The 23445-nt window shown below is 39.7% G+C and overlaps 3 protein-coding genes across 4 annotated transcripts; 2 read left to right on the forward strand and 1 right to left on the reverse strand.

Moving 5' to 3' along the window:
* Window positions 1-4017: 4017 nt before the first annotated feature.
* LOC103999125 (LOB domain-containing protein 36-like) lies at window positions 4018-6364 on the forward strand. Of its 2 annotated transcripts, none has more exons than XM_018818023.2 (2): window positions 4018-4260; window positions 4786-6364. In XM_018818023.2, exon 2 carries the CDS (start codon window positions 4802-4804, stop codon window positions 5570-5572), a length of 771 nt encoding a protein of 256 aa, XP_018673568.2. In that variant the 5' UTR covers window positions 4018-4260; window positions 4786-4801; the 3' UTR covers window positions 5573-6364. The 2 variants fall into 2 exon arrangements, 1 of the variants encoding a protein (XP_018673568.2); XR_001975511.2 differs by lacking the exon at window positions 4018-4260 and having other exon boundaries at window positions 4331-5629; window positions 5773-6364.
* A 5588-nt stretch (window positions 6365-11952) lies between these two features.
* LOC135650285 (zinc finger protein AZF3-like) lies at window positions 11953-12967 on the forward strand. Its single transcript, XM_065169581.1, has one exon. It carries the CDS (start codon window positions 12085-12087, stop codon window positions 12820-12822), a length of 738 nt encoding a protein of 245 aa, XP_065025653.1. The 5' UTR covers window positions 11953-12084; the 3' UTR covers window positions 12823-12967.
* A 796-nt stretch (window positions 12968-13763) lies between these two features.
* LOC135650284 (protein SNOWY COTYLEDON 3-like) lies at window positions 13764-21394 on the reverse strand. Its single transcript, XM_065169580.1, has 6 exons — window positions 19550-21394; window positions 17799-17918; window positions 16014-16130; window positions 15833-15922; window positions 14124-14231; window positions 13764-14031 (listed from the first exon to the last, which is right to left on the reverse strand). Exons 1-6 carry the CDS (start codon window positions 21020-21022, stop codon window positions 13966-13968), a joined length of 1974 nt encoding a protein of 657 aa, XP_065025652.1. The 5' UTR covers window positions 21023-21394; the 3' UTR covers window positions 13764-13965.
* Window positions 21395-23445: the final 2051 nt, after the last annotated feature.

The following is a 23445-nucleotide window of genomic DNA, read 5'->3' on the forward strand; positions in this document are numbered from 1 at the left end:
TTTTGTTTTCAGTTTCCTTTGTCTAATTCAATGAACTTTATGTTTTCGAAGTACATTAAGTTTCTTTGCATTTTAATCCGTTGACTTGCTCCTTTACGACATATGATAAGCACTGTTATTTCGAAATAACATTGTCTTATTTGTGCCCATAATAAATTCATCATTCTTCTCTTGTTATCCCTTTTTCTTGGTCAGTTGGAGTGTCATCTTCTGCTATCATATTCTGTTCATGAGTTCATATGTCAATTCTATTACCAAAAGGTGCAGCTTTCTCCTATAATGTCAATATTGCATTAATTCACAGCATGTAACTTCAGATCATTTTATACCACTCTGTGTCTACTGTCATTTGTTCACAATTTAGATGGCAACTCTTAATGAATTTTTACACTAAACCTTCATATCTTAATCAGTTGAAGAATCAAAATGCTCTCTCTTTACTGATATATATTTTCCTCTCTTCTTTTTATGCTGAAAAAGCTAATTAAACAAGTTCTTCTCAGTATCGGAAGTCTACATTAATTCTTAGAAGTAGTAATGCTTTGCCAACAGAAGTAGTAAAGCATTGCTTGTGATTCTGCCTCATTCCTTCTCATCAAGTTCATCTTCCATCTTGTGCTACATCTATCATATTTTGAACAGAAGTTTCCATCCTCTGCATCTGCCCAGGAAACAATGCCTCTCAGCATCAAGAATCTTTTCAGGTGGAGTAGGGCCTCCTGTCCAAAACCAAGTCATGCCTGCTTGCATGGTGAACTGGATACTGTCGTGGATTCTGCTGACTGTTTGCCAGTATAATGCCTATAACCTTGCATGCTGCCATCTGAGACACTTCCACACTACTTTACTGAACTTGTCTCCAGCTCATTTACTTGCTGTCATGCATCCATCTTCCTGAATGAGGACTACTCAGTCTCTTAATACAGAATCAGCAGGAGGTGGAAAAGCTGCTTGTATGCCTCAACAAATTGAACATGATAGATTCTTTGGCTGGCCTCTTCTTTTGTTCACGTTGCCGTCTTTTCAGACTCTCTTATTCCACCAGACAGTGGTATTCCCGAGGGATTAGATGTTGAGAGATACCCAATTCTGCAACTGGCCATCGGTATCGATGGCCAAAGCCCCACTACTGCAAAAGCTTTCATGGATTCACAACAACGAAGGTGATCTGACAAGAATAGTACAAAAGATAATGTCACTATTCCATTTCCCTTCAATCAAGAAAAATGCTGAAGCCATCCAAATCATCATCGTTGCCTGTTCACACCTTCTGATCTATATCATAATTGACAGCAGTAGCAGTAGAGAAAAGAACAATGAAACACTCTTTTTGAGCCCCTTTTGCTTATAACTTCTTTGCTTGATCATGCAGTGAAGGTGAAACCCATATCTTATATTCCATTTCCAAAGGATGTGGTAATGGACAATAAGTGTCACTCTCACTGGTGGCATGCAAAGATCCGAATCACCTGTGCGAGATGTAGTGAGCCCACAACTACAATTGTGTCTCTAGGAATCTACAATCTTTTTCTTGATATGTAGCCTTCAAAATTGCTTTCTGTATCACACACACCCTTGCTACAATTTGGACCTCCATCGAGTGTCGATCCGATCGAGCTTAAGCCTCAGAGAGATCGAAAAATGCGAGGATCATTTATGGCCTTTTCCAACACTTTAGTTGAGGACAAGAAATTAAACAGCTACTGCTGGAGTTTTATGCCACATTGATATTAATTAGGATTAGATGCATTGTACTTCATTGGCTATGTTAAGGAAGAAGCTGTTCCCTTGAGCAGATCACATGTTCTGATGAAGTCGTTCATGGTCATCTTTGTTTGCTAGAATAATGCAATTTTAAGCTCAAATATCTTTTCTTGACCCTATGAAAGAGGCAAGTGGAGACCCATATGGAGTAGCAAGGTGTCCTCCATTACCTACAAAAGAAGTGGTGGTGATTTGAGCGTGAGATTCTCAAAACATGCCCAAGAAAGTTCTTTTCTTGGTGATTGATTGCTTTACATAAAATCTTGTAGGCAGATCTGATTCACTGACCGAAATCTATAAAAGAAATCTTGTAAGAATTTATTTTCCAAGCCCAAAAATCTTATGCAAATCCGATGTTTATAGGAAGTTCAAATGAAACACTTCGTACTCATTGCATGATTGTTAAGGCTTACTAAAAAGCACTATATATCTTTAAGAAACTTTCCGAAAACATATAGAATTTCTTATGCCCAGAAGATGATGACAGATGATGCTGATGGAGCACCAGTTTGTGTAGCTGAACATTCCACATCTTCTAATGCTAGTATCTAACTTGATTTAACTGAGTCTGCTCTCATGGATGTTGATTTTATCCTTGAGCTATCGGGCTAATTATATATTATATTTTGTAAGTTATTTTTAGCATTATGGTCCATATATTTTTAAAAATTATATTAAGATCCTTATACTTACGAAAGTGAAACATTTAACCTCCTTACTCTAACAAAATTATCCTCTCTCCTTCTCTCTTGATTTTTAGCCATATGAAATTATCTTTTTAATCTTGTATAGGGATCTCAATATTTCACTTTTGTAAGTATAAGTATCTCAATATAACTCTTGAAAGTATAGAGATAAGAATACTAAATATAGTCAATTACAAAAGATAATATGTAATTAGCTCTAACCTATACATGATATAAGTTTGAATTATGATCTAATTATTGAGCTTAAGAATACCTCAATGGCTCATTAATTTGCTTCTTCTTAGTCTTCTTCTATCATAATTGAGTTTCGGATCACTTAATTAAGATAGAGGTTGAGGAGCACCTTAAAATCGGCTCGAATTTTTATAAATATCTCAAATTTTTATCATTATGTTGATTAGGAATAACAGAAAGACAAAAATCACTTGGTTAAAATTGTAAGCTTGTATTACCAAATTTTGAAAGAAGTGGTATTTATCCTCCAACACAGATATTTTACACAAAGATAAATATATTATTATATCAAGAAGAACAATGATGACAACATAAAATAATATCAAAATAGTATGCCGACAGTCATCCTTTCATAATTTGATATACTGAGACAAGCCTTGTAATTTTCTGAGCAATAATGAAGGTCCCTAGCAACTGTGTGTAGTAATTTACATATACATCTCATTCAATCTCAACAGGCTAGAAAAATGCTATTATGATGATAAGTAGGCAAATCCTACACATATTTCACTTTCCATGTGTGTTACACACCTCTATTTGATTTGCTAAAACAACAGTGGAAGCATGCATAAATATGATCATTAAAAAAGCATGATGGGTTTCCATCACTTACCAACATGAACATGTACCTATTGAATCTAAGTTATATATTTGTAATATCAAATTTCTCTAAGAAAAAAAATATATACTTATTAATCATATGACCTTTTATTTTCCTTTTCTCTCTTGAGGAAAACATGTGATCCAACAAGAGTTTCAGTCTTACTAGATGAAGACACTATTGCTCTCTTTTTCCTATTTTTGGATTACTAAGTTTCAAAATTTAATCCATTTTGTGGCACATTATTGCAGGCCCTATGTGGATTACATTACTCATATGTGTTACTAATGTAAACATGTAACTACATTAGGCATTTGCCATATGTCTACATTACATTATCTACTAGGGAAAATTTCACCATCTTATCTAAAGAAATAGTTGACTTCACAAACTTAGGTTTCTTGTGGAGACATATTCCCTTTCTACCATATCAGAAATCATCAAATATGTATGTGAATGAATCCTTGGATTAGGTTCATGCAATTTTGTGAACATAGAAAAGATCATAAACAAAAAATTCCAGTTGTTAACATTAAGTATCTCCAGCAGAATGGAAAGAGATTGAGGTTTGAAGCAGGAATAATAAGGCAGATCAAGCTGGCTCCAACCAGATGGCAAGAGAATGGGCATGGTTATCCCTATGGAACACCACAGAATGAAAGATGATCTTGCAACATTTCCATTATTATTATTACGGACCAGACGCATTAATGGATCATCCAGTCGTGCACAAGTTGAGATGAGAGTTGGCTGACGTCGATGCCATGGAGAGGAGAGAAAATTATTGTTCTTGGAGTTAGTCGTACTTCTCCTCCTCCTTCCTGCTTTATATCCTTATTTTTAACCTCATCATCTTCTTTCTCCGCTTGTGTTGGGATCTGCAACCTACCATCTCCATAGGAAGTGGCGGAAATCCTTCCGATCCAAGCGGGCTGAAGGCAGACACAGTCGTCGGTAAACAAATACCCTTCTTCTGGCTCTCCTTTTTCATTTATCATTTTCTCTCTTTCTCTCACCATAAACAAAGACTCTTCATGCTCTTCTTCTTTTCCCCTTCTTCTTCCTCAGCGCTTTCTCTCTGATCTTAGTGTCTTTTGTTTTGGTTTGGTTTTCTTTTGTTCCTGATTTGAGATAAGGAAACGAATTTACAGATTGTTTGCGCTGATCTAACTGTAGTTGCTTTCCATCACACACGAGAGGAAGAGAGTGAAGAAGATGAAGACTTTCTTGCACCCAGATCTAGCTATGGGTTGGACCTTTAGGTCGAACAGCTTTGTCATAGATGCCAGTCCTAACATCCTTTGGAATGATTACAAGAAACCCTAACCCTAATTATTGCTTTTTTGTCATCATTCTTCCTAAAAGGCTTACTTTCTCTTCCTCAAGAGGACAAAAGCTTATCTGATTGTTCTTAGGTTCGCTATTTCGGATGAGGATTCTGTGCGTCTTCGATTCATGCTTTCGTTTTGCTGTTTCAAGGGAAGTAAGGAGGGCGATGTCGTCGAGCTCGCCATGCGCGGCGTGCAAGCTCTTGAGGCGTAAGTGCACGCCCGAGTGCATATTTGCACCACATTTTCCGCCGGACCAGCCGGCGAAGTTCGCCAACGTGCATCGAGTCTTCGGGGCGAGCAACGTTGCGAAGCTGCTCAAGCAACTCCGCCCAGAGCAGCGCGAGGACGCGGTGGCGTCACTGTCATACGAGGCGGAGGCGCGGCTGCGTGACCCCGTCCACGGGTGTGTCGGCTATATCTACCTCCTCCAGCACAAGCTCAAGGAGGTGCAGCATGATCTGAGTAACGCGAAGCGGGAGCTCTCCACCTACATTGGCCCCGTCGCGTTCGGGCCCAATCTTCCCCATCAGTACCATCACCAGCTACAGGGTGTTTCTCCGTCGCCATTCGGGATTCGGGGGATGGGTATTGGAACGGGGCTGGCACTCTCGGCGCCTGCTACATGGCCCCAGGGGCAGATGCTGATCATGAGCGGGCAGCATCAGCATCAAAGGCAGCAAATGCCAGAGATGCACCAGGCCGCAGTGGAAACCCCCGTGGCTGCAAGAGAGCAGGAGATGTTCACCAGTTACCCACAGATCCAGGGGTATGATCGGATGGCCGGTGGCGCTGCAGTTGTGGCTACAGTCTCAGCACAGCTGTTCAACAGCCCATCTGCAGCAGAGCAGCGGCATCCGCAACCTCAGCAATACGCTGAGCGACTATGGGCGAAGGCTAGGGGTGAGGGGAGGAGCGGAGTAAACCCTTCTGCTTGAAGAAAACAAAGGAGAACGACGAAACGAGCAATGTCTTGAGACCTCTCCCACCTCGAGGTGCGGATTCTCCTCTCACATCACACATGCAATAGGCTACATAGACTGAATCATATGTCTCTGCAACCTACACCGTTCATTCAATTACATTTACAAATAGATTTTAATTTAAATTGTTATGTGCATGAGATGATCGACATTAGGGTGTTTCAAGAGGCAGGAGAAGTCCCTATTACATTGTATCTCTTCAATGAGCCGAAAGCTATCATACCCTGTTGCACCGTCGAGCATAGGAGATGTAGGAGGAGGGAAGACTGTCGAATGGAACAAGCAAAGTGAATGGTGTGCAGGATTACAGTGCAGAAGTAGCAGTCATAAGCAGTAGTTCGCAGCGGAAATGGAGTCAGATAAACATTGCCTCTCTCTTCGCCTTGGTCATCAAGAAGATGTCATCCTCTTGAAGCTCCCCAGTTGAGTCATTTTGCCTTCTGCAGTGCGTTGGTTCATGTGACTGCAGTACCTTCCCTTCTGAGATATCATTAATTATATATGGATGGATCACTTCTTCCTCCACAACCAGCTGGTATCTTTGCTTTTCTTCTTTGCCTTCAGTTTTTCTTCCCCTTCAATCATTCTGGTTTGAATCTTTTTTTGGTGTTTCATTTATTGTTTGCACTGGCTGCCTGAGGGATTTGATAGTGCTGTTTGTACTCTATAAAGAAGCTTATCTGGCTACACTCCTTAGGTTTCAAATGCTAAGTTTCATGGGTATAATAATTCTTTTGATTTGGAGGAGATCTGACTGCAGATTTCTTTATATATCTATGCAGTTAACACATTTCTTTTTGTTCTTTTGAATGAATGCTAAGATCTTCCCGAGAAAGAAGATCTCTCAAGTTGCCTGATCAATAGTACAGTAGTTCGACCAGAAGGATTTGAAAGACTTTGGAAGTTGCCTGATCTCTCTTTTGATTTGTACAATGCCTCCTCCTTCCACCTTGACTTGCTCAGTATATAAAAAATGTGTTGTGGTTGCTAATAAGTGCAACCTCTTCTTTCTTCTGCTTCACATGGATTTCAGCAACACAAAGTCAAAACTGCCATTGTCCTCTCTTCTCTTTTATTTTTTTTGATCCTTTATCTTACCAAATGAATTAAGATAAGGTCTTCACTGGAAATCTTTTCCCAGGTACAGTAGTAACATCACATGTGAAGGAACTTGTGCCAGTGATACTACCAGGTTCTCAAAGAAACCCAAAATATTATGTTAGAGAATGGAAGAGATCAGATTCATGTTACATTTATGTTACTCACCAATTAGATTTTATCCTCTTGAAATGAATTTAGCTTTAAAATATATATACCAGCATAGAAGTTTTATTGTTTCTTATTTCAATAGTCCCTATTTCAAGCAGCTAAAGATAGAGAAAGCTTTATCTCAATTTCTTTTTGGGTTTGGAAATAGTCCAATCACCAACACCCCATAACTCTTAAAACCTACAGCCAATTATCAAACTAATCATGAATTATGAGTTCTTTCTTTCATAACCCAGTTTATATGCAAAGAGATCAAACATACAAACTGATACCAAAGAGTTTGCTTCAAGAACAGCCAGCCATTGAGGGTATTGCAACTGCTGTTGCTCTTTTTCTTTAATAACATAAGATGTAATCATTTCACCCTTGGAGATGACATATAAGTTCTTCAGCATTGCTGTAGATCACTGAAATATATTGGTATGAGATATGGAGAGAAAGTGGAACTGTCATGTCTTATAAGCCATCATGAGAAACAACCTTTTATTGATGACAACAACTTGTATGCTTATTGGTTCATGAACTTTGCCATGCCTCATTGGAGTTTGACTCATTGTGGCAATTTCTTATCAATCTCCTATTTCTGCTGGAAGTTGTCTACCTTCAGAAGGTGACACCTTCTTCTACATCTGCAGCAAAAATTACAACTAAATATACATATGAAACATAATAATCTGTTCAAAAAATATTTATTTGTTATTCTTAATTGCACACCATAATATCGGTTCATTTAATCCTAACAATTTTGGAGCTTTCACTGCATGAAGGAGATTGGTGAATTTGTCTGTGTCTCAAGAAAGCAACATAATAGTGCAGCATACAAGTACAGATCCATGAAAATAACATAATAGCATTCGTCACTCTGTCGACAGAAGACTGTTCAATTCTGATCATTACATATAATTCAATGCATGGTTGAGAAAACATCAAATTGGTCATCATATAGCCATTGTTACATTCACCAGAATCTAAAAGCTACAATATGGTAGTAGTTTTGCTCATTCACATCTTGCTTCTTGCACAATCCATCTTTGTCCTTTTGGTAAATAAGCATGTCAAATTCTTTTTTAGATTCTTGGAAAGAAAGATTCAATCATAGCGGGACAGCTCAAATATCTATCAAAGTTAGGCACCTCTCGTATACCTAACTATATGTCATCTCTCATCGAGACCATCTCTAAACCATGGATTGAAATACCGTACCGTATCGTATTGATATTTCGAGCTTGGCTCGATATGGTAAGATACTATGTATCGAGCATCAGGACATATCGAGTGGTTCACCTAATTTAGGTGTAAAATCATCTGAAAATACATAAAAATAATATATATATATACCTCTAATTAAAGAAAGAGAATATATAATTCTTGATTAGAAAGTTCTTCATCTTAATCTTCCTAAATAAGTATTGATTCAATTCAGAAATCATTGTTTTATAGAGTTTAGGAGAGCGCAAATATGAGAAAAAAAATTATGATAGTTTAAGAGAGTATGAGAGTGAAATAGAGTAAAATATAAGAGAAGACGAGTTTAAAAACCTATGAGAAAGGGCTCCAATGGTCAAATTGACCGTTGAAACACTGTTACCAAGTAGTAATGGTCGAAATCGACCGTTATCAAATTTCGATTGTTACCGAGTTGTGCCGGGTGGTAACAGTCGAAATTTCGATCGTTACCATCCAACATAACCCTGTATCATCTGATACGATGTGATGTTAAACGTTCTGTCCGGTAGCGAGCAGTCCACGTATCGGTATACACCGTCCATACCAAACGATATTATTCAAAATCATATACCTTGTTTTAAACTACTGTTGAGCACCTGTGCATATTCACAAAGGTAGGAGAATGATGAGAGCTTCTCATCAGTAGATTTATAGTAGTAGACTAGTGATAATCTATCAAGGGAGTGTTTCAGTCGTTTCTCTAACAATGCCATCCCCACCTCACTGTTCCAGTACATTCTTGTTAAAATGCAAGTCTTCAAGATCAGAAATCTTCAAAGCCCGACAGAATTTGTTAATTATAGATAACTTTCTCATTTATCCCCAAATTCCAACATCAAATACTGTCAATTTTCTTTTCATAGTTTTAGATCAAATTGGGAATTACAAGTTACCTGTGTGAACATTTTTTATCCTGTGTCAGCTCCCATATGGGTTGGTAAGTTGATGTGGAGCACATGAATCTGGTGTTATAAACAGGAGAAGATTGACTACAGTTAGAGGAACTAAAATAGCAGAATCAGATAAGGATTGCCTGTGTTCTAATTACAGACAAGGAAGTAGGAAAAACACATGTAATCTACTGGAGAATCCCTTGATAAATATGCAGTAAAATAATTATTAGTATTTTGCAGAAATTTAGCAAATGCTTCTGAATTCCTTAGTTTGGTTCTAAATGTTTGGCTAATTTACTTCAGAAAACATAATACACTTCCTGTCTAATTGTCCTTCTATGGTACTGGGAGAAGGTTCCTGGCTGCTAAGAGAGAAGGTTTTGTAAGGATATATAGGTTGATAGGTGCCTGTCTATAACCTTCATCTGATTGCATTGCATAGCATAGCACAAATATCATTTGGTATACATGTGATTGGAGTCATATAACTTGAGAATGTCAGACTTTGCATATCACTGACAGAATCTTTCCAAAGTGAATACAACTTCAACCTCTTGATAAATGGTCCTTTGTTGCAAAGGAGACTAGGAATTGGAGATTTCATCCTCAAGGAGATCAAACAATGTAATTATCTTTCTGGGTTTTCAATTATGGTGGAGTTGCTAGAAGTTTTACACTTCACTGTTAAGGTCAAAGCCTTCTCTTGATTAGTCATCCACATAAGGATCCTAACTAGAGACAGCCCAGCACGGGACAGAGGACAGACCCTGCTATTGTTCCTCACATACATTGTTGCACATCTTATTTTACATTGTTCTCTAGCTTCAAAAGTATGGGAATAGATGCAGAAGACATTTCCCCACAAAGGCATGCTTCAGAAGACATAGAATTAAGATACTCTTGGGACCTTTTTGGTGGGTTCTTTGGCATGCAAGATACATCTTCTTCTTTCAGCAGAAGACTATATCATTTGAGGGTCATCTAAAATTTCAGAGGAAGAAGGGCAGATATCAAGCTTCACCTGTTAGGTGCTTTCCTTCTCTCATCCTTTTGAATAACTCTGCTACCATATTCTCTGAAGAGTTCTGTTGGATTGAAATCAACTTTAAGCTGGCACTCATGTTTTCTTTTGTTTCTCATGGATAACAATGAGGTAAAACTACCTCTTTTACATAAAAAAGAAAGAAAGAGAGTAGTCAAAAGCCTTTATTTTAGGAGTTCTAACTCTGGAAACATCCTTACTGTGGATAGCATTGTAGGAAAATCTATGCATCTAAAAGTCAAAATCTAGATCAAAGCAACTAATAGTCAACATCCAGTTCACTGTTCACTCTGATACCTATAAACAAGAACTGCCTGCAGCAGAGCATCCTATTCTGATTTAATCCTAATACACCTTCTTTGATCCTATATTGTATACCAACTTATACACACATTTTTGTCATTGCTTCCAGTTTATGTTTGTGATCAATAAGCAAGGAGACCTTCATGCAATCTTCATTGAGCTCCTCCTGTTTTGCCATTTCTTATGTTCCATACGTTAAAACCACACAGTTCTTCAGTCATGCATCACCTAAGCAGTGACTGCATTGAACAAGCATGTGAATCATGAACCCACAGCCAAACAAAAACAAAGTGGGATCTCCTAAATTGCTATGCAAATAATTACAAGCTCCAACTTCTCAAGCTTGTAGTTTTCTCAAGGGCGAAGATTACAATTGCTCATTAACTATGATCCCTATCCGATGACTCCCACAGTGGTGTCACTGTGGGAGCTTCACATGCATACTTGTATAAATTAATCAAAGAAAGTCAAAGAATTCATACCATACCGAAACTGATGGGAGAACGCATGAGTTGGACTTGATGGCTGACCTGCGTGGTTGGCCTGATCAATGCAATGTTCATCCAGTGGAATGAGAACTGAATTAATTGCTCAACTGTGCTGCACTCCATGATAAAAATTAGGTGGTCTGCTCTGTCCAGATTAATGGCCTGTCTCTATGCAATGAACTTGTGATTTGATTCTTATACTCGTAGTTCTCCCAATGTGTTACTTCGTCTCCTCAATTCCTTTCAATCCTAATCGATAATTTTTTGCAGATATGTGTGATCCAATGATACCTCAGTAAATGAACACGAAGAACTTAGTGGGAAAAGTCACAATCCCCTCTTTGTTCAAGAAACGCAGGGAGAAGGGCAGCCTCATGGATGATGGGAGATCCACGACTCATGTAGCGGACACCTGTGCGGGAAGACTTCCACACGCAGCCCTTTGTAATATAGTAACCAGGGAGGAAGACGAGGAACACGTTTCTTCCGCGTGGAAGCTTCTTAGGAAGATGCCACGCCCCACCCAACCTCCAGTGAATCTTCCTCGACCTCCACCATGAGCCACCGCCACGCGGAAGCCAGCTTCGGGACAGGTGCCGACTAGCGTGAAAGCGGCCGCATGCCGACCCCCATTTGGTTCCCGGAATCATATTCTTCTTACCTGCCATCTCTCTACCCACGGATGTCACCTCACCCCCACGCCACCAGAACCACACTTGTCGTCTTCGCACCGCTACCGCTTCAAGCAAAACCGGACACGCAAGATGAGGGAAGATTGGAAACGGTCTGCTGCTTGCTCTATTTTTGACTTGAGAATGAACCGGTTTAGTCCACTCTCCACTTAGCCTGCTGCAGCCCTCAGCTGACTTCTTCGTTGGCTGTCTTCCATCGTTACTCCTCTTCGAGACTGTAGCCAAGCTGATGACTCTAGCCATGACGAACTGTGGCTTGGCTTCCACATAAGCGCCGACAATTTCTACACGCATTTCGCATGTAGATATTGATAGTGACTTTGCAATCCAGCTTAGCCTGAGCCGCTCATAAACGGCTAGGCTCGATTGCATATAGCGTGTCACACCTTCACTCCTCTCCTTTATATAACTGTAACCTCAGCCACACTCTTCACTGATAAGGTCCCCGAGAGCCATTTCTTGCCTCCTCTAGCCACTCTTCTCTGTTCCTGCTGCTGCTTCTGATCTTTGCTTCTAGAGATCGTAGTGGTTTTAGTCTTCTGAGCTGAATCGGATGGCCGTGGACACTGTCGAGACTGCCGTCGCTTTGGTTCCGCCGCAGCCGCCGCCGAGATCGGAGATGAGCGAGGACGAGCTCCCGCCCGTCGAGGGGTGGGCGAAGCGGAAGCGCTCGAAGCGCCACCACCGTTTCTTCGACCACCCCTCGACCGAGGAGGAGTACCTGGCCCTCTGCCTCATGATGCTCGCCCGCGGCGGCTCCGGCCACCACCTCCCGTCCGTCTCCACCGCCTCTGCCGCGGCGACTCCCACGCCCACCGCGAAGGTCGGGTTCAAGTGCTCCGTCTGCGGCAAGGCCTTCGGTTCCTACCAAGCGCTAGGAGGGCACAAGGCCAGCCACCGCAAGCTCAACGCCAGCAGCGGCGGGGAGGAGCCCTCCGCCGCCGCGTCGCCGGCCGCTTCCGCTTCCGGCTCCTCCACCGCCGCAGCAGGCGCCACCACCACCGGCGGCAAAGTGCACCAGTGCTCCGTGTGCTTCAAGACGTTCCCGACGGGGCAGGCGCTGGGCGGGCACAAGAGGAGACACTACGATGGGAGCCTTGGCAGCGGGTCGGCCACCGCGTCGACGGCGTCGGAGGGCGCCAGCTCGAGCCGCAAGGGGTTCGATCTGAACCTACCGGCGACGGCGGAGTTCGCGTTGGATGTCAGCCGGATGTGCGTGGCCATGGCGGAGGAGGAGGAAGTGCAGAGCCCGATGGCCTTCAAGAAGGCCAGACTTCTGATTCCGGCATAAACTTTGACTGCCTCCAACGAGTCAACTCTCCACCACATCAATCAATTTTTCGTAGATAAATGCTACTTATTCGATGTATAGAAAATTACTCAATTCTTTGTAGCAGTTCATCGTGAAACCAATTACAGTTCTTTTGTATGCTAAATTTTGCCATGTTAATGTCAAATGTTTGATGAAAGGTCGAAAAATTCTATTAATATGTGAAAAATATAATAACATTAAAAGTATTTTATTGCTAAATCCCTCTCTATCCAGCAGAAGTCTTTGCTGGATGACGAGAAGTTTAGGTAGATTCTTATCGAGTGGAGTTACGACTCGTCCACACAGAAAGTTGGGCAGGTCAACGGCTGGCTTGGATTTTTGGGAGATGAAGGAAACGTAGAATGGAAGTCTCGGTCATTCCCACTCTTTCCTAGTAGCTTCTTGAAACAGTTGAACTCACCTTCTTAGAAGTCTCATGGCAAATGCCCAACCAGATTGACTTTGACTATGCCCAAGAGCACAGGAAAACTTAGGTCAGGACTTGTTCTTGGGCACGTGAAGCGTTGACTCAAACATTACCTACACTTTGGACCATTTTGTACTTCTCGATGCATATGACAACTTCAAATGTTAAAGATAATGAAACTTGATTTCATTCTATCAGCAAAAGATGAGAAATTCGAAACACATGAAAATGGTCAGAAATATAAATCTAACGACCGAATCTAAGTTGGACAACAAGCAAGATATCAATTCAACTCAAAAGTTTAAGATTTGAAGTTGTAGGTTAAATCTAATATATGTAATCCGATTCTTTCTATCCTTTAGTTATATAATATTATCCTCAACCTGTCTTTTCTTCATCTCACACATATCATATGAATGTTTTTAAATGTAACTCATATTCTGATATAAATAATGATTGATCACCAAATTAACAGGAAATAAAGAGTCTCACATATACACAACAACTCACACCCTGAAAGGCAAACAATGATGGAAATCAACTAACCTATGCTTAACCAAAATGGTTGCATGCATAAGTTGAGCACCCAATCTGAACCTGATGAGCTTTCCTTCTCTGTTGCCTTCTGCAGAGTCGCGAGTTAGAAAAAGAAAGGCTGCTGTGGAGTTAGTAGTTAGATGATGCCAAGTTGCCATCTATAATTGAATCAGGCTTGGTCTGCTCAGCTGTGTTATATGACCTAACAAGCTACATTGTTTTACCTGTTTCAAGACTCGTTAAGAAACCGAATTAGTAGTTCTAAGAAGCAGGTAACTTATCGACAACGACCAAGTAGAGGAGGTGGAACACTCACATGAATGGCTGATACCGTGGACAAAAGATTTCTGCATTGGTCCATCAAGGCTTGTTCTTTGGTTGCAAAATCAGCAAGTTCAGACACCATGGAACTTCTTCTTTCTACCTGGAGAAAATGGAAGTTGTCCAAATGATCTCAAGTGAAGGAAAAAAAATAGCTTTCCTTAGTACAGATTCCAAATAGCATTATTATAGCAGTTGGATACTTGGACAAATTCCTTTGCTGCACCATGTACTAAATGCTACATAATCAGCTCATTTTCTTAAAAGCTACCAGCGAACTGAAGAATTATCTGTAAGATATCTAAGGCAGTATATCTCTGAAACAAATCACATGGAAAAATGTTTTTCTCGAAACATCTGAAATAAATCACAGGGCAAAATGGTTTTCTGAAGGAATTACACCAAAAGGACCATTTCCGATGGCTACTTGATGAAGCACATATAGACTGTAATAGATTCCAGATTTTGACCAAATATATTGAAGGACAAGTGAACAGTTCAATGAAAGTTGATTTTTTTTAACTGCATGGATGATAGAATAAATCGCTGATTGTTTAGCAAAAAGGTCTTATCAAATGTTCCTAATGATTTATCAAAAAAAGTTATGTTTACGTAAACATACAATGTATATCTAAATTTATATAGATCTCACTTCACAGACTCTGATATTTCACATGATGCAAGTGAATTACATAAAAAAACTGAATGTCACACAATAACTTCTTGATAGTTATACCAATGACAAATTAAGTGTGACGGAAGGGAATAATTCCTAGGAGACCTAAATAAAAAAAGGAAAAAAATCTGTTTATTTTATGTGTTAATTTCAAAATACTGATGAACTGAGATTTTCTGAATTAAGAAATTTTATAAGCTCATAGAGAAGGAGAGAGCTCTGTATATTTCTTCAGATTAGGTATTTCTTAGATAACATTATTAACTATATTTTTCAATAGATTATTCTGTATAACTTATGTTGCTTTCTAATCCTGTTTGGAATGTGTTTACCAATTTTTAATTACATTGCAAGTTTATACCACATTGTGGTATGATATAATGTTACACTGTACAATTTGTTAATATCCATGTTCAACACAAACAATAACAATGCTGTAATTTTCAACCATTTGGGATCGACTACATGAATCTTTTGTCGTCATTGAGATTGGTAACAAATCATATGCTTAATTAAGTTCAAAGTACTTAGATCTTTATTTATAGTTTCTATTAAATTCTTTTTAGGTCTCTCTCTACCTCTTTTTGTACTATTAATATTAATTATTTCACCTCTTCTGACTATCGCATCCGAAAGTCTCATCAGCACATACCCATATCACTTTAAATGATTCTCTCATCTTATCGTCTATCGAAGCAATACCTAATTATTCACGAATAAAAATATTTTTTTCCCTATCTTTCCTAGTAATTTCACACACCCATTTCAACATTCTTCTCTGTGATCATTCATGTTATGAAAGAAAAACTTTGGTCATCCATATTGACCTTAAGTCATGCAGCTTTTAGTAACTTTGGCCTTTGCCAAGCTCCAAAGAGACACAGGTGAATGTATTAATTATAAACAAACTTCAGTGACTATAATGATTATTTTCTTTCACTAAAGCTTAATATTCTCTAGTATGCATGCAAAAGCCAATGAAAATTGTATCAAAGGGAACACAAATAAGAAATAACAAACTCATCAACCTTAGACAATATAGTCCATATTGAGGTTCCTATTGCCTGCATTACATCAACTGCTGAACTAACAGCATTTCTCAATTCTTGAAAATCTGCCTGTTAAGAAAGAAGAGAAAGTGCATCAGTTCTGAATTTTGGATGATACCAAATAGGTAGCATTTGTTACTGAAAACTTGGATATACAAACCTTTGCTCCATTAACAATTGGAAGGCAGATAGTACTCGCCTTTAATGCTTCAATGGCTCCAAGTAAAGCACTTGAATGGTCTTGATCTACAAGAGACCATTCTTCCAGATAGGTTATCTGCATTAGCCAATTGTGGAGCAGATTTAGGCTCTATCTGTTGAGTATACTACAAAGAATGGCATGGATTGGAAGGAATACCATTCGAGCACAATATAAGGATAAGGATTCAGTTAGAAGGTGCATACTACATATAATTTTTTGGATGCCCTAGTCACGCTTTACAAGAATTTTGAAATAGTTTAAACCTGTAAGTCAATAGGGTTTAATTTATATATACAAGACAGAAGAAAATGAATACCTATATTTTTTACTGTAACCATGTCGAACATTATGAGATTATCAGTGTTCATATATAAGATTATAGTCTAACTTCATAGCTTGTTTACAATACTGTAAACTTTGATTATTTCTTTCCCTGTTGATAATCCAATAAAGGATTGATGTTAGGCCAAAAAATGTCATGAACACTCACAAATAAGTGTTTACTGTACCATTCAAATATGTCGTGTGTGCTGGTTGTAATTGATTAATTAATATAACTAAGGGCAATGTTCACTAGTCTGACAGACAAATCCTGATACTGAAACTAGTTCAATGTGAACTTTCTTTTCATGAGAAGTAGTCATTAACCATGACTTTACATGAAGAAGAAGGAAACTGCTACAATACATCTTCCGGTTCAATTCAAATCAAAACAGAACTCTGTTGGACGTATTTCAACCTCAAAGTAACATGGCCAGATGATTTAGGAGGGTTAGATGGGATTAATTTAACTAATAATATTATAAGACTCACTATAAAGACTAGAGCTTATCTTTGATCTTGGATTGAACATGATGTCGGACTCAAACATAAACCTAAGGTCGAATTCCATATCATCAACACAGCATTCAGAGAGTCAAGCAAAATTGGGTAGCCCACTATGGTATTTCTAGATCTAACTAGAGCTTATTTGTTCTAGGTGCAAGCCTAGGACTGAACCAGTGCTGATGAGTCTTCTCCAATCTATTTGAGATTCCATGATATCACATTAGTAGTCAATTCAGTGTTAAACCTCTTTGTCTATGCGCAGACTATCTCTTAAAGTAGTTTGGTAAGTGATCCTGCTCTGAAGATGTAATAGAACCACCACTACTTGAATTCCAATCACCCCTAAAATGGGTACGACTAGGTTTATCTGTGACGTGACCCTCAACAGTAGCCCTAGAACAATGCTAAGAGGGTCCTCATCATATCTAGAGAAGACCAAGGCCATTAAGCAAGAACAGGAAACCCACTATGCACACAATAGAAAACTTGTCTAGGAATGTTAGTGTACTTTGATCATAGATTAGTGGCAATTGTAGAGGATCTTTAGAGCCAATCAGAGACAAATTGCTATCCAAAAGTCCCACCGACATGGTTAGATTATGCTGGTTATTTAGTCATCTTTTAGACAAATTGCGTAGAGTATGAGTTTCCTTTTCTCCTTAATAACTTTTATAGTTCAATAAGTATACGGTTGGAATTAATAAATTCTCATCTGCCTCAAATCTCTCTTTTCTCCTTTTATCCCCTAAAATTCTCTCTTAAAGCACTTGATATAAGATGAGAAATCCCTAATAGAATTTTAAATCCTAATAGAAATCCCTAAAATTCTCCCTAATGATGTTAAAAAATAAGAAAGTAAAAAATCGCTAGCATTAAGCATAGAAAATGAGATCTAGATAATGACAAAAATCTTACCTGCCCCTTGAGAATAGAATTGAGCTTCACATTTTGTCTGTCCGTTTGTAGCTTGAATTTTTTAATTGCTGTTGACTCATGCATTTTTGTGGTAGTTATCCAGGCATCATATAAATATTTCTGGTCAGAGATCATAAGAAAAGTATAATATGTCTTAATTGAAAAGAGTCCAACGACTAAAGCAATAAAGAACACCAGCCATTCAGAACAATCAAGTTATACTGTAAAATCAGAATTGTCAGGTGACTGGCATGCTACAACCAGAAAGAATCAGAAGACAACAAGACAAGAGAATGAAAAGACCACAAAGCACACTGCTACCAGAAAGGGTTTCAGAGGTTGCTCAGATTGAAACCAATTTGTCACTATTTTTAAGGAAAATAGAAGTCCTGTGCTGAGACATGGTAATTTGCTGATGCTGTTATGACCCAGATATGCTATCAGTGTCAACCAAACAAGGTGCAACCCTTTATCAAGAATGTTGGTTATGTTTATTGCAGCTATGGCGTAACATATCTTATGAAATCATATCAAGAAATAAAGATGAGTGTTCCCTCATAAGTTAGTTCATATTCTGCATAAATAATATATTACAAGGGCTAGTGCTTTTATTCACTCTTCTAACTTGTTCTTTTACATCCAACAAACTTTAATAGTTGAAATAATTAATAGGCTAGCTCAATCTTTTTTTTCTTTTGTTTTACAGCAAATTATATGACACCTGTGTGTTCCCTGGTGCAAATAGAACTACATGTATAACAAACAAAGGATACTTGTATTTATCCTGACGATTTTTCATAAATGGAGCCCAGTGCTATTTGAATGGTGGGCCTTAGACCAGCTAATAGCACAGATGGCTGGTCCAGCCCACCAAAACCTGTAATCTATTGTAGTGTTGGGCCCATTTTTTCAGCCAATTAGACCACAGATCCCAAAAACCAGGTCTAAGCAGGAAGGTCTTTCAAAGTCCACATATGAATAAATATATAGTAGCAGGGATATTGTTCAATGTCACTCTCTAAAAAAAAATTCTAAGACATTGATTTTGTGCATATTCCACTAAATATAAATTGATTTTCTCAAAAAAATGCTGATGTTTTATGCAGACTACAATGTGATGCTTCAAGTAAAAGAAAAGGAAAGAATGCTAGCCATAAGAAGAAAGAATACTAGTTATCTATTTTCTGAGTAGAAGCAATTTATTCAAACCTAATACCACTAACTCATGCTCGTTTTAGACAGGATAGTGAATGATACAACTGCAGAACTGCTAATAAAATTAGCATAGCTGATTTTTTATGTTATAGAGAATTTCAACAAAATAATATGACAAAAAACTAAATCAGATTGAGCATGCCTTAAAGATATCTAAAGATGGCATAAATACTAAAAAATGTCATGGATATTCTTGTGGTACTGTAACTTATATTCTTAATTTTGCTAAGCATTAAATTTATTTGACTCTCATTGAATAAACCATAAAATTCTAGCGCAAACTTATGGCATAAGGTGCAATAGATCAAATCTGTACTTCACAGTAATTATGTGTGAAAAGACTACTGTTACAACTAACCACTAGATTGTATAGATGAATTATTCTAATTTAAGAATAAAGAAGAGATTCTATTTCAGAAAATCAAACACTAATCAAGATGCAATACCTAGTAAACCCTCCCATTTATAACATTCTACTTTCAACTTGATAATCCACTACAAAGATTAAATCTCCAAGCTGGAATCTTGCATAGTACCTCATCATCCAATTTTTGAGCAAGAAAGTTGTCATTCGCTTGTGCATTAACCCACCGCCACTGCAAGAGCCGGTTATATAATATCCTTAACTGGTGTGCATCCTTGATCCATCTCTCCCCAGTTTTTCCTCTCTTGATATCAGCAGTGAAGTTAAAGATTGATGCAGCATTAACAGGCAGCGAAACAACATTGGGGGAGCTTGTCACAAGGCTATCTGTCACCCGTTGAACACCTGGGATGCCCCTTGGTGAGGCAGCTGTCAGCTTACTAGGAGAAGAAGGTCTGAAAGAACCATAATGAGTAGAAGGTGCAGATGCAGGAGACGACAGAAGGCCATTTGCAAGTGATTTCTTTGCTGGAACAAGCTTGGTAGGGGCTGTGCTCTTCAGTCCAGTTGATGGTTGCGGCATACCTGGCCCTGACAACCTGTGTAACCGGTGTCCCTTCTCTTGCAGAAACCTTGAAGGAACATCAATTCCACGGGATGTTGCCCGCCCCCTTGGTGGCAGAGTAGTGCGCTCATGTGACACCGAATTGCCACCAGAAGACAAGCTATCAATGTCGAATGAGAGGGACAGGTCACCACCGTCAAATGAGGCCCTCCTTGCACCTTCATTGAGAACTATGGAATGCCTCAGGGATCGCATGGCTGCCAAGACCGAATCTTTCTCACCAATGGAGCAGTCCAAGCTCCTCGTAAGTGGAGTCAACTGCTGAGTCCTGGTCCCGGGCCATCGGTGGTGGTTGTCGAACGGTCTGGCACTCTCCGACTTAAAACTGCTCCTTGCCGGAGTGGCCGCGGGAGTGACAGGCCCCCGCCGCTCCGGAGTCGGCCTCCTGTTTGGGGAAGGAGAGACATTTCTGACCTTGCTGGTCTGGTAGGAGAAGGACTCACCTTGGAAGGAAACAGAGAGACTCCTGGTGGTCGTACGAAGGACTCTGGCGGCAGCGGAGGAGAGTTCGGTGGGGTTATTAGTGGCATGGCGAATCGCGGTATCGGCAGGTCGAGTGCGGTCGACGGATTTGGATCGGCTGGGCATGCAAGACCGGGGCAGTGCCACCGGAGTAGAGGGTCGGGGAGTGGGGAGAGGCGAATGGGAGCGTCGATGAGAAGAATTAGCAGTAGAAGAAGAGGAAGAGGACACAGTCGAAGCGGAATAACAAGAAGAAGAAGCAAAAGAAGGACCTTTCGAGGAGGAGGAGGCCGAAGCAGACGGAAAGGAGCCACATTTAGCAACCGAAGTGGAAGATGAGGAAGGGGAGTAAGAGGCCAGGTAGCGGGAACCCATCTCTTTGGTGTGGGGGCACTTGGGGGCGACGGCATTGTTCTTCTCGGAGAGGGACAGCGGCGGCCGGGCGGAGCAAATGGGATCGCGGCGGCGAGGAGAGGGGTTCGGGATCTTCTTCTGAGCTTGAGGGCGGGTGGTCGCCGTCGGGGTGGCGGCGGTAGCCGCCGGGATGGCAGCAACCATCTTAGGAGATCTCACTCCCCGCCGAGCTCTTGGTCCTTTTCACTGGTTCCGGGGATGGGCGGTGATGTTACCGAGGGAAGCACCGGACTTCGGGTTATTCTCTTAGGCTCCCCTGAAGACTGGAGAAGAAGAGCTGAGCAAGAAGAAAGTAAAGAGACAGACTGAGGTAAGGCTCGGTATAAAGAGAGAGGGAGAGATATGAAGAGTAAAGGAGAAGGAAATGGAAAGGAAAGAGATCAAAGAAAGAAACAACAGAAGGAGAAGGAGGAGAGAGAGGGAGGAAACGGAGGCGGGTCTGCGGCGGCGATGGGAACAGCAGAGAAAGGAGAGCTGCTTGTTCACAGGGAGTGTCACAGGCTGATGGTGATGATGGAGGGGTCGTAGTGCGAGGAAAGCAACGGCTGTCACCTGCGTAAGGATCGAACCACCCTTGAGAACCTTTCAGGGGTGATACTATCTCTCACAGACATATGGGCCCCAACATGTCAGGCCTTCCGGAGGTGCCGTCACCCCTGAATTTGTCCAGGGGTGACTCCACATTCAGTGCCCCTGATTAGAAGAAACGACTCTTTTGGTATTTGGGTGCGTCTGATGGTTATGGCGATCGGCCGGCTGAGTCACCCCTGAGAATGCTGATGCTGATTACCCGCTATTAGTGGGTCCCGTACACAGATGTTGGGCCAACTTGGCAGGCCCTTGAGAGGTGTGACACCAATGAAGTTAAATTTCAAGGGTGGCTCGGCCATGCAGTCATCCTAATCGAGACAACCGCTGCGTCACCTGATGGTTAATGGCTCTGTCCACCATGAGTTGACGTGGCGGGGCCGCATCCAGTCTCTTGTCCTCATCCAAAGCTTCCTGAGAAGGGTCATTTTATAGTCTTTCTGTCTCCATGTTTCACAATGAATATATAAATATATATATAAAGGCAAACAACACATCTTAAAGTATGTTCATTGGCATTCAGCGGAAAGCATTTGTCACACCCAAAGATTTTATGTTCTTGATAGAAGAAATGGATTTGCAATCACTAATAAAACCAACAACTATTGTTGTTGATGAAACCATTGCTATAAGAAAAAAGAAATAAGAACAGTAATAATTTGTGTTATCATGAGTTACTAATTCAGTATAATGTACTAAGGCCCTCTTATAATCTTTAAAGATTAGGAAGTTTATTATGTAATGAAGGGAAACATATATTAGTTGGATTTTTTTCAGACAGATCTATTTTGATAACTATATATGAACTTAATCCAAGTTCAAGAATCCTTTATCAGATTTAGATAGATTTTGGCCTAATCCATACTTTGATAAAGGCTTTATTGACTTACAAGCTACACAAGATCAGCTACTGTAACATCCAATCCTGCAGCAAAATAATAATAATAACAATAATAAATAACATATCTAGAGATGAACTCTTTGGCTTGACAGTTCAGTTAACAAGGAGTGAAGCAAATAACCTTGATGAAGTTCCACATAGCAAACATTGACTATAGGGATCTTGATCTGCACTTCATAGGATGGTCCACAAGAGAATGTTTGTGAACCAAGTATCCTAAGATGAAAATGACTGTAAGGAGACAGGAGAATAATTTTTACTCTGGGCACAGAAATGAGGGCCTACAACTGATGCCCTACTTTCTCCTTCTACTTCAGGCAAGGAATTATAGGTTCCAAAACAGAGTAGGATGGCATACCCCACATGTAAGACAGAAAAATTATGAGCATATTGTGAAGTGATCTCCTGATTGAGTCATATGTTATGTGGAAAAGTAAAACAACATGATGAAGCTAGCTTGAGAGGAAAGAAATCTTCTAATGATGGCTTCAATAGTGTAGCTTGTGCAGTAATGTCATTATGAAAGAATTCTTTTAATGATGGCTTCAGTAGTGTAAACTGTAGATTCCATTAATAGCATTGTAGCTATATATGAAAATAAATTGGAAAAGAATCTGGTGGATGATAACCTGTTTTGATGCAAAAAACAGAGTTGCACATCACAAGCTGTGAAGCATTCAGACAATATTACAGTTTGTTTGTGATAGCAACCATGAAAAGATTACCATCAAATGCTATTGAACAGGAAAAAAGTCATTAATGAAATAATTGCTTGGACTATGAAAATCTGACAAAGACAGAAGTTAATGATGACAATATGAACCACTAAATTTACAAACCTAAAGCCAACCAATTTGGTGCTTTCACAACATCTAGGCAACTTGGATGGAAACAATGATTTGTCATAAGTGGCCAAATATTGAGAAGTTGTATATATAGATATGATGGATTGCAATAAATTATATAAGAATCAAAGAGCATAACTAATCAATCAAATTGTTGCTTATCTCAAAATACATGGATCTAATAGTTTTGACCACTAGATGAAATAAAACCCACCTTAGTCATCCACCTCAAT

Source organism: Musa acuminata, chromosome BXJ3-9, assembly GCF_036884655.1.
Source record: "Musa acuminata AAA Group cultivar baxijiao chromosome BXJ3-9, Cavendish_Baxijiao_AAA, whole genome shotgun sequence".
Taxonomy (NCBI): domain Eukaryota; kingdom Viridiplantae; phylum Streptophyta; class Magnoliopsida; order Zingiberales; family Musaceae; genus Musa; species Musa acuminata.

Bases quoted from the DNA above. Each gene is read 5' to 3' on its own strand.
- LOC135650285 (XM_065169581.1), top strand. From the start codon at position 12,085: ATGGCCGTGGACACTGTCGAGACTGCCGTCGCTTTGGTTCCGCCGCAG.
- LOC103999125 (XM_018818023.2), top strand. From the start codon at position 4,802: ATGTCGTCGAGCTCGCCATGCGCGGCGTGCAAGCTCTTGAGGCGTAAG.
- LOC135650284 (XM_065169580.1), bottom strand. From the start codon at position 21,022: ATGGTTGCTGCCATCCCGGCGGCTACCGCCGCCACCCCGACGGCGACC. The intron at 15,923-16,013 runs GTTTGTATATCC...CTTTCTTAACAG, and splicing joins CAATTGTTAATGGAGCAAAG to GCAGATTTTCAAGAATTGAG. The intron at 14,032-14,123 runs GTGAGTGTTCCA...GTCTTGAAACAG, and splicing joins CCACGGTATCAGCCATTCAT to GTAAAACAATGTAGCTTGTT.